Here is an 11,649-nt window from a genome sequence, read left to right on the forward strand (position 1 = left end):
AGTAATAAAATGTCAATAAATTCATATCTATTAATAATTACTTTGAAATTAAATGGACTAAGTCCTGTATAGAGTATCATATCATCTGCAAAGAGTAAAAGTTTTACTTCTTCCTTACTGATTCAGATGCCTTTATTTTATTTTATTTATTTATTTATTTATTTATTTATTTATTTGTTTGTTTGTTTTTGGCTATCTAGCTGCTGTGGCTAGGACTTCTAGTACTATGTTGAATAAAAATGGTAAGAGTGGACATCCTTGTCTTGTTCCTGATCATAGGGGAAAAGATCTCAGTTTTTCCTTATTGAGTATGATGTTAGCTGTGGGTTTTTCACATACAGCCTTTATTACGATAAGCCATGTTCTATATAAACTTCTTTATTGAGGGTTTTTATAATGAGTGAATGTTGTACTTTGTCAAATGCTTTTTCTACATCTATTGAAATAATCACATGGCTTTTACCTTTTCTCTTACTGTGATGTATCACATTGATTTGTGAATATTTAATCATTCTTGCAACCTAGAAATAAATCCCACTTGATCCTAGTGAATGATTTTTTTAAATGTATTTTGGCTTCCGTTTGGTAGGATTTTGTTGAGAATTTTTGCATCCATGTTCATCAAAGATATTGGCCTGTAGTTCTCTTTTTTGTGTGTGTGGTGTGTTTTTCTGGTTTTGGTATCAAGGTAATGCTGCCTTCATAGATTTAATTTGGAAGTTTTCCTTTTTCTTCAACTTTTTGGAATAGTTTGAGAAGACTAGATATTAACTCTCCTTTAAATGCTTGGTAGAATTTGTCAGTGAAGTCATCTGGTCCTGGACTTTAGTTTGTTGGGAGTTTTTTTTAAAATTATTATTATTGATGTACATTCATTGTTGGTAATCAGTCTATTTAAATTTTCTGTTTCTTCCTGCTTTGGATGCTTGCTATTGTTTTTCATATATGCCTTTATAATTTTGAGGTATGTTCCCTCTAAACCTACTATGTTGAGGGCTTTTGTCATGAATGGATGTTGTACTTTGTCAAACACATTTTCTCCATCTCTTAAAATGATCATATGATTCTTAACCTTTCTCTTACTGCATCATGTTCATTGATTGTGAATACTGAGCCACCCTTAGAACCCAGGAATAAATCCCACTTGATTGTGGTGAATGAATTTTTAAATGTATTGTTGGACTTGGTTTGCTATGTTTTTGTAGGGGTTTCTGTTTGCTAGTATTTTGTTAGGATTTTTCGCATCTATGTTCGTGAGAGATATTGGCCTGTAGTTCTCTTTTTTTGTGGTGTCTTTATCTGGTTTTGCTATCAAGGTAATGCTGGCTTCATAGAATAATAAAAACCCTCACGTGATAAAAATACTAGCAAATGAATCCAAAATGTATTAAACAAACTGGAAAACCTAGAAGAAATGGATACATTCCTAGAAAGATATAACCTACTAAAACTGAAACAGGAATCATTTCCTCCAATTGTTAAAATCAATTCTGGAAGACCTCTCAATATATATATTGGTAGTTAAAATAGGTTGATGAACTATTTAAGGTATTAAACTGGTATTTGGAGCACAGTTTTCTGAATTATGACACAAACTACAAATGTACTGGACAGAATACACAGGCAATGGTCAGTAGTAATTAAGAAACTCTAGTTTATGACTGAAGGCCAATGTGGACCTTTCTTCTCCCTAAACTCAACCAAATTACAGTAGCAAATGACTCTAAAACATGCTTGATAGTACCAGAGTCTGAAAAAAAAAAAGGGAAGGGAAGGAAATATTTTTTCTGGAAGATTAATTTTTCCTAGGTGGCATGGTCATGTGGTTAGAAACTATCAGAGATTAGGCTGGAATCATCCTTATCTTTTATCTGAATCTGAATCAAAATGCCCTCTCTCTTGTAATTCTGCACTCCAAGCCTAGCTAGATCTTTCTTATCTAGTTTCAGAAAATGAAATCTAGAACTAAAAGCATCCTAACATCTTGAAAATATCCCTTGCTCACATACAGGATTGGGGTTTCTCAGCCTCTCATGGGCTTCATCCTCAGCTAAGCACCTTAAAAACTCTTCAAGGAATTCTCAGTCTCAGCAGAGGTCCCGAGGGAGCAGCTGATGGCCTCTTCAAAAAGACCCTGTATTTTAGAGACTACTCTTGTAACTGTGCTATCACTCATCCTGAGTTCTGACTCGTCTCTCCAGCTGTTGGTATGTTCTTGTGTGGTTTGCAAGAAGAATCTGCAGATGCTCACCAACACACATGCTGATAATCTTGAACCCTTTTGTTTGCAATTATATGAGGAATGAGTCAGAGTAGGTCACAGTGTCACTGAAACCACTGCTCAACCCATCTCTCCTCTTTTCTGCCACAGACCTTAGGACGACATCCTTGGAACCCCAATAACTTAGAATTGAAGGGAGGATTAAGGATGTATGATATATTCTAGTGGAGGAATCTGCCAACACTTCTCTGATCCATTAATCTGGAAATGAGTGCCTTGGAGAGGAAAATGTAGTCACTGCAGTAAAAATTATTCTGTTTAATCCCTACTGCATCTCATATTTTTTCCAACCATTTGTTCACTTATGCATTTATTGAGTAAACTTTATTAAGTTCCAAATTTGTGCCAGAGTTGCAGTGTCTATACAGTTATACAGCAATTTCATCTCTCCACTGCTAGTTATGGTTTGCTTTGATCGCTTTCCCTCCCATATATGGCACCCCTGCCTGTTACTCATCCCCAAAATATAATATGCAAGTAATTGGAAGACCAAATAATAGTAGAGAGATACGATGAATACAACTTCTCACTAAGCAGCAGAATGATCCTTCCCTGTCTGGAAATACAGGAGTGACACAGATCATCTCCAAACATTTCTTCTCTTTCATGAACTCTGAAACGGCTCAGTATAAGATGGATGGAAACCAGCTTCACTGTGAGTCTTCCGGCTGAAAAGCTACACATATATTTAAACTCGTTTGCTTCTCCCCTTAACTGATGGGAAATTCCCCTTCTTTCTTATCATTCCTTTTTAAAAATTCTGTTGCCATTGTCTGTCTTGATGTCAGAGCTAGAATACATGTTTTGCCTGTGCTGCTCACAGCTTCCTCTGCAAATGCCTGATAGTTCCTTTTCTTTCATAGCTTGTCTCCTTCTGGTCTCTACTTCTCTCCTTCATTCTCACTCCTTCCCTGAACTAACTTTGGAATCACAAAATAAGAGGGGTTTTATTATTACATTAATTATTGCACTATTATCTTATTATTACTTGTTTTGATTAACACATGCATGGCAAAACTTAGATATTGAATTTGTTTTGTCTTTATCCTTACTCTTTAATGTCCCTCTACTTTCCTGAGAAAAAAAAGCAGCCTTTTGAAAAAGTACCCTGAACTCCCCATCTTTCCTTCTTAAAATATCCTGGTCTTTTCACTCATCTAAGATTTTCTCTTAGAAGGAAACTACAAACAATATACACTTTTTACTTATTCCTCCTCACCTACTGATAATTTAAGCCCTTAATCTTTCTCCAATCTATTGAAATATTCTCTACACAATTGACGATGCCCTCATCATCATAAGTGCAATGCCTTTTTAGAAACCCTCAACCTACTATCCTTTTTTGTAGTCACAGTGGTAACATGACTTTGGTGATATAATACACTATTAATTTCATCCTGTTTCTCTGATTCTCCATTCTTGGTCTCTTTTAGCTATTTTAAGCTTTTAATGCATGTGATAAACAACATATTAGTCACACTATATTAATATACATAGAACCCGTTATACTATGCCTTGCAATAAATGTAACTGGATAAAAGTTTGAAAGGTAGAAGTTAAACAGAGCCCAGTTCAAGTATTATAGACACAGACTATACTTGTGTGTTATATTGATCCAAACCCCAAAGGCATAGCTTATGCTGAGAGCCTTAAGATTTAGTTCCTCATTATAAGCTAAAGATTAGAGGATTTTCCTGACCATTTTAGGTTTCTCCTCTTTGTTATTTCTGTTTCAGATCTGGTGCATACTTCCTCTGCAACCTCATCTCTACATCTGGTCCCAGCTTAACTACCCCGATATTAGAAACTCACATCTCTTCTGATATCTCTCAGAACTAAGCCCCAGCATACCCTTTCCTAGAATTATTTGTTTGTTTTCTAAGATCCTGCTTCTTCTCAGATATTTCTCAGTTCTAGACTTCATATTTGCACAACACAATTTGCATCCTCAGTCACCAAAGGTTTTTATGTAGATTCAAGAAAGGCATCACTCCAGTCACAAGTTACAAGTTCAAGGAGTTCAACAAACATTTACTCAAGGTTTCCTCTGCATTCCCCTGCAGGCTAGGAATTGTGGAATAAAGCACAATTCCCAGCCATATTAAACATACATTTTAATACATATGATATGCACTTGATCCTAGTACACAATTATGCAAAATGGTATATATGTGATACAGATTCTGAGTGCTTTAGTGATTCAATTGGAAATTTTTCTCAGAAAGGAGTATGAGAAAAAGGTGCCATCTGAGGTGACCTCATTAAACTGTGGAGAGCCCAACACTGGCAGACACACCACTGTAAGACTAAATCATATGGCATCCATAGACTACAGAAATCTCCTGTAAAAGTCCCCATCCTAGACTCTCCAGGAAAGGCTAATAGGTTAAGTCCCCCAATTCTTTCTCATTTCATCTGCAGACCCTTCCTCTCTCACTGTTCTCAGGACACTTAGGTAAGTGAGATTTCAGTTCTGTCACTCTCAAGGAATCCCATTTTATATTGCAAGTTGGTGAATACAAGATTGTAAAGCCATGACAATCTCTTATAATAGCAGCCTCCAAAAAGCCACTTTCTTCCTAACGGGTTTCCAAGGTCTGGAAGATCTCCACGGCTGGATCTCTATTCCCTTCTGCTTCATCTACTTGACAGTTATTGTAGGAAACCTTACCATCCTCCACGTCATCCGTACTGATGTCACCCTCCATGAACCCATGTACTATTTCCTGGCCATGCTGGCTCTGACAGACTTGGGCCTTTGTCTATCTACACTGCCCACTGTGTTGGGCATCTTCTGGTTTGATGCCAGAGAGATTGGCATCCCTGCCTGTTTCACTCAGCTCTTCTTCATCCATACTTTGTCTCTGGTAGAGTCCTCAGTTCTATTGTCCATGTCTATTGACCGCTATGTGGCCATCTGCAACCCATTGCGTTACTCCACAGTCTTGACACCCACACGTATTGTCAGGATGGGGCTGACTTCAATGCTTAGAAGTGCCCTGCTCATCCTACCATTGCCATTCCTCCTTAAACGCTTCCAGTACTGCCGCTCCCATGTGCTGGCCCATGCATATTGTCTGCACCTAGAGATCATGAAGCTGGCCTGCTCTAGCATCATTGTCAATCACATATATGGGCTCTTTGTTGTGGCCTGCACTGTTGGTGTGGATTCACTGCTCATCTTCCTCTCCTATGCCCTCATCCTCCGCACTGTGTTAAGCATTGCATCCCGTCAGGAGCGACTTCGGGCCCTCAACACCTGCGTCTCCCACATCTGTGCTGTGCTACTCTTCTACATTCCTATGATTGGCTTGTCTCTTGTGCACCGCTTTGGTGAACATCTGCCCCGTATTGTACACCTCCTCATGTCTTATGTGTATCTGCTGGTACCACCTCTCATGAACCCCATTGTCTACAGTATCAAGACCAAGCAAATCCGCATTCGCATTGCTAAGAAGTTTAACTTCGTAAAATCTCTTAGGTGTTTTCGATAGACTTGGGTTAGGATGAAAGGAGGGATTTGGGGGCATAAAGCCTATTGATATTTTTAGCTTCCAGTGAATCAGTTAACAGATAACCTCCTCAAGCAGCTTCTAAAAACTTTCTGGTGATTCCAGCTGGTGCCTCAACTGCTCTCCAGAAAGTCAGTAGTAATCCCTATAAGCAGCTTGGAAAATTTCATCAGTCTCCCAGCAGGTGGTTGTCCACCAACCAGCTTCAGTCTAATTGTAGGCCAGCTTTGGCCTAGAACAATCTAGTGAGCTCTGTCATTCAATGAGCTTCATTCACACTAGCCTTGAGGAAAATTCTTCCCCTGAAAACTTGTTTCTTCTTTAAAGACTCTCCCTCAGCCCTAGAGTAACCTTTATGGTTCTTTCTTTTCCACTCTTAGTTGATTTCATTGCTGTAATCTCTTGTTGATAAATCTTTATATGAAATATTTCTGTTAAAATTACTGTGTGGTTTCTTTCTTCTGATTGGACCCTAACTTACACACCACTCAAAGTAATTTCTTTGTTTTATAAGATTTACCCTACATTTTGATCTAGTACTTTAAAGGAAGCAGTCAGCATCTAGGAACTATGATTTGCCAAATGAATCCTATTCACTGTGAAACTCATACTCTCTGGGTCTCAGATTCATCTCTCTTATGCCTCAGCCAGTTGAAGTTAAAGATTTTCTTCCAGAATCTTCCAGAGGCTTTGCGCCACCCTTGAACTCACATCTATTGAAGATTTTTTACAAAGCTAAGTTTCAAAAGGCAGTATGAGAGCAACTTAAAACCAAAGTTGATAAAAAAAATAATATCCTGTGTTGATGCCTGAAGGTACGTTCAAAATTCTGTCAGAGGACATATGTTCATTAGGGGTTTGGGAGCATTCTCTAATATAATATGTATACATTTTAACTTTCAAAATAAATACAACACTCTGTATTTCCTCCCCCTCCCCGGACTGATTAGCTGGGAAATAATGATAAAAATAATAGTGACAACTGTGGCAATAGCAGCTAATAATTATTGAGCATCTACTATATACTAAAGAATGTCTCAAAGCACTTGCATGCAATATTCAATTTGACTCTCCTTTGGAAATTAAAATGGCAGAGTCAAAATTTTAAAATAAGACTTTTGTCAGTTATAAAAACTTACTTCAGGAGGGTGTTCTCCAGGTAGCAGCTATGTGACTGCTATATCTTGATTATTTAATTATCGTCACACCAAAATTAGGACTTTTCTTTTGTACAGCACTACAACCTACCATCTAGATCAAAAATTGGCATGTGTATTTCTGAAGCATGGCCTCCCAGATACTTAAGTAGGGTAGAAAAAACCTCAGTACGAGTAAAAAAGGTATGCCTTATAAAAACTCCGGGAATATTCCTTGAAAAGCATGCTTATAAGACACATTTTTAAGTGGTCATGATTACCTACTTACTTCAACATGGAATATCAATCCTTTTGTTAAAACTTTAGTTTCTCAAACTATTTTTATTCAATGCTATCTTATCACTTAGGATAGCCAATTTCTTCTTAATTCTTATATAATCCTTTTAGATAGGAGGTTCAATGAGGTAAATTACTGTAACCATTATCACATCTAATAAATGCAAAACTACATTCAAGTCTGTCAGATCACAAAAACTAAACTTTTGGCATTGTGCTGTTGAGAGTTTCTGGGCTCCAGTTTTCCCACATATGCTAACATTTCAGATGAATGGGCATCTATTTTCCCTCAGTAGAGACAAAGGTAAAAAGGGATGTAAAACAGCATGCCATGTTCCTGGGAACCTTTGTGGGCATTCTGTAAAGACAGATGGGCAACAACTTTACTCACACTAGGGTGCACCAGAGGAGAAATGTTATTTATTTTCTTTTTACATCATCCATCTTCTTCATAAACATCTACTAACTTGCAATAACCAGAATTTTAAAACCATACTAAAATTTAAAAAAGGCAACATTAATTTTTGCCCCAGTCTGTCTAAGTCCAGTCCATTAATATTCTCTTTTGGCCCTTTTAGTCCCTCCTAGTAGGTCTTTCCTCAAGGGAGCATCCTTACATACAAGGTATTTCCTTACATTTTGCCTCTACCTTGTTTCTTTTCCCTACTTTTTTTCTGAGCTAGGAGATATGAGCTTTTTTTCTTTCCCCTGATCTCTCCCCATATCATATCCCATTTTTCCCTCATAGAAGCTGAATAGCTAAGATTTAAATCAGGCAGGATATCTTCCCTGTAATATAATTAGAATGAAAGCTGTTGGAAGATTAATGCAATCTCGTTCTCTCTTTCCATAACATCTGAAACTCAAACCTATTTTCTTCCAAAACATATCTAACACTACCTCTTTTCTCAATGCTTGGACTCAGAGGCTGTAAATAAATATTGTGTATTTTTATGGGGGCAGTGAGGAGGTATTATTTGTTATAAAATATTTGTTAAATAGGATGCATAGAAAAACAGATGTTATGGGGGAATTGTGCCCCCTCTACTTCGTATGTTGAAGTCCCAACCCTCAGTACCTCAGAAAGTAACTATATTTGGAGGTAAGGTCTTTAGGAGATAAGTTAAAATGAGGCCTTTAGGGTTGGCCCTAATCCAATGTGACTCATGTCCATATAAGAAGAGCAAGAGACATCAAGGATATTCATGCATAGAAGAAAGGCCATGTGAGGACACAGAAAGAAGGTGGCCATCTGCAAGCCAAGGAGAGAGGCCTCAGAAGAAACCAAACCCATCAACACCTTGATCTTGGACTTTGCTGGCCTCCAGAACTGTGAGAAAATAAATATCTATTGCTAAAGCCACCCAGTCTGTGTTATTTTGTTATGGTGGTCCTAGCAAACTGATACAAGAATTAACTGTGTTTTGAAATGAATTCCAGGTTAAAGGTCAAGACTTAATTATAGAGGGAATAAAAAATTCTGGAATCAGAATTGAAAACACATCATAAAGACAAGAATATATGAAAATTCTTATATTTTTGTGGTTGTGACTAATGTCAGTTTCTGATTCTGTATTATAGGGATGAGGCCCAGAAATTTTCATTTTAACAAGCAATACAGTTGATTCTGATCCTGATTAATTGGTGACTCTGATTTGAGAAACACTGCTTCATAACACTTAAATGTGTCTACAATGTGCTTGACTAAAAATTAATGGAATGTGACCACAAGAGGAAGTCCAGAACATTCTAAGGAGATCCTTCAGGCTAATTAATTGGAATAGCCTCTTATGGTTGGTGTGGGAATCTGGGACATTCCTTAATATTTTTACCTTTATATTCCCAAATTAGATTCAATAAGCTAGATACTAATTAGCTGAAATGGCCCTTCATTCCTCTCTCTAAAATGTCTTGCTCATCAGCTTTCAAAGTCCAAAAAATGGATTATTAATTCTTCATATCCCTGTATTGACATATAAAACTCCTTGGTTTAACCATCTTTTTCAGGAGCTCATGTTGCCCAGAAGGCTATAAGAATGAATTTGCTTCTCCAATTAGCTCCTGGATGTCTAGAAACAAAGCGCTGAGTTCTGTGTCTGTGTGGATCAGAGACAGAAGGAAGAGTCCTTGAGTATAGGCAGGAGTCAGAAGCATATAGGGTTACTTGGGACACCAAGAATCAATGCTATCACAAATTTTCCAGGCACTTGGTCTGACTCCTTTCTTCTCTTTTAGTGATAGGCGAAGCATTGAATTAAAAAGCCCATTTTGGGGCAGCCTGGGTGGCTCAGTGGTTTAGCGCCGCCTTCAGCCCAGGGCGTGATCCTGGAGACCCGGGATCGAGTCCCACATCAGGCTCCCTGCATGGAGCCTGCTTCTCCCTCTGCCTGTGTCTCTGCCTCTCTCTCTCTCTCTCTCTCTGTCTTTAATAAATAAATAAATAAATAAATAAATAAATAAATAAATAAATAAATAACCTTTAAAAAATAAAAAGCCCCTTTTGATGTTAAAGTTATATATACTCACAATATACACTGTCATACCTGATATGTATATATTGTTATGATACATCATATATAAAACACTATCAAAACACCCACTCTGCTTTCCTGAAGTTTCAGGGTTGTTCAAAATTTCACAAGATCTTTAAAAAGTAGCTACAGTGTGCAACATCTTCTGGGCTTCCCATGTTGATATCTCAAAAGACTCTTCTCCTCTTTCCTTTATCCCCAGAGTATAAGATAATGAGGTGCAGAGAGCCAGTCCTAGTAGGAAATTCATTAAAGATTCTTGAAAGAATCTCAATGGGGACCTCAGGCAATTTCATAAAAATCAGGGAGTTCAAAATCCATCCTCCAGTGTCTCCACTCTACTCAGAGCCTCTAATTTTAGCCTTTCTTCTTCCCTGTTGCAAGGCCTGACAGCTCTGGATATAACTTTGGTAGGTGAGACAGGTGTCTGGTGCTGAGTCGTGGAGGCGAAAGAGGTCCCAGAAAGTTCCACCTGAGCTCTGGAAAGGGGGAGGGAGGGAAGGGCATTTGAGGCACAAAAGAGTCTATAGAGGGTGCCTGTGGAAGGTGGTGACTACTGCAGTCAGATCTCACTGACCATACCCAGGTCTGGTTTTAGCACTAGTCTAGCAAAGAGACAACAGCTTTCTCACACTCATTCACTTCCTTGACTTCCTGCCCAGAGAGTTGCCTTATGTGTGGCAATGTAGGATTATTACTGAGACCCAGGGAGACAGACATATTAGGCAGACAAAACTGAGATACAGGAATGATATGCGCTATTGGTTGGTCTCTACCCCTTAACCTCAGACACAAGGTTAGCAGAATCAGGAGTTACTTTCAAGAAGCAGAGACAGAAGGCTAGGGAGTAGAGTGGCCTGAAAGAAAAACTTGTCTGTGACATGAAAGGATGTTTTCCTGAGTGACCACAGAATCTAAGTGATAGAATTAGAAGCAGCTATTGAACTTGCCTAAATCCCTCTAAGAAGTATTCTCCAAGAACAACTGTGAGCAGACCATTTGTTAAATTTCCAAAACCCCTCTACTCTAGACAACTGCTTTTTGAACTGCCAAGATAGAATGAAACCCTCATCAAATCTGATATTGGATACTCTGGAGACCTTTAAATAAAAAGCCCTTAGAATAGTTACCTCACTAAAATCTCCCCAGCCAACAGGCTAAAGATGATCTTTCCAGGGTAGATATCTCCTGGCTTCACTATCTACATTTTTTTTTTTTTTTATGTCCGGATTCTTTCCTTCAACTTATTCTAACTCTATCACTCTCTCTCTCTCTCTGATTTTTATTCTGCCCTATTCCCTTTAAAATATGAGGCCAGTGGGATGCCTGGGTGGCTCAGCGGTTGAGTGTCTATCTTAAGTTCAGGGTGTGATCCTGGGATCTGGGATCGAGTCCCACATTGGGCTCCTGGCGAGGAGCCTGCTTCTCCCTCTGCCTGTGTCTCTGCTTCTCTCTGTGTCTGTCATAAATAAATAAATAAATAAATAAATAAATAAATAAATAAATATCTTTAAAAAAATTAAAATCTGAGGCACAAATTCTGATTCCAAAGAGAGTCCATATCTGGCAGCCCAGGTGGCTCAGCGGTTTAGCGCCACCTTTGGGCCAGGGTGTGATCCTGGGTTCTGGGATCGAGTCACAAGTCAGGCTCCCTGCATGGAGCCTGCTCTTCCCTCTGCCTGTGTTTCTGCCCGCCCCCCCATGTGTGTCTCATGGATAAATAAATAAAATTTTTTAAAAAAACAAAGAGAGTCCATCTTAAGCTAAAAGAAGGTGGGGCAAAAAGACTTTTGATATTTCTATCATTTGTCATTCAATCTTCATCCATTTTAGGCTGTCTCAGCTTTAAAAACCTGTCCAGATGTATTAACCTAAATGCTTCCAAGTTTTTA

At 38.3% G+C, this 11,649-nt stretch overlaps 1 protein-coding gene across 1 annotated transcript; it reads left to right on the forward strand.

Moving 5' to 3' along the window:
- The first annotated feature begins 4,815 nt into the window (after positions 1–4,815).
- LOC129504901 (olfactory receptor 51G1) lies at positions 4,816–5,775 on the forward strand. Its single transcript, XM_055317774.1, has one exon. It carries the CDS (start codon positions 4,816–4,818, stop codon positions 5,773–5,775), a length of 960 nt encoding a protein of 319 aa, XP_055173749.1.
- Positions 5,776–11,649: the final 5,874 nt, after the last annotated feature.

The sequence above is a fragment of the Nyctereutes procyonoides genome, unplaced genomic scaffold (assembly GCF_905146905.1).
Source record: "Nyctereutes procyonoides isolate TBG_1078 unplaced genomic scaffold, NYPRO_anot_genome, whole genome shotgun sequence".
Classification (NCBI taxonomy): domain Eukaryota; kingdom Metazoa; phylum Chordata; class Mammalia; order Carnivora; family Canidae; genus Nyctereutes; species Nyctereutes procyonoides.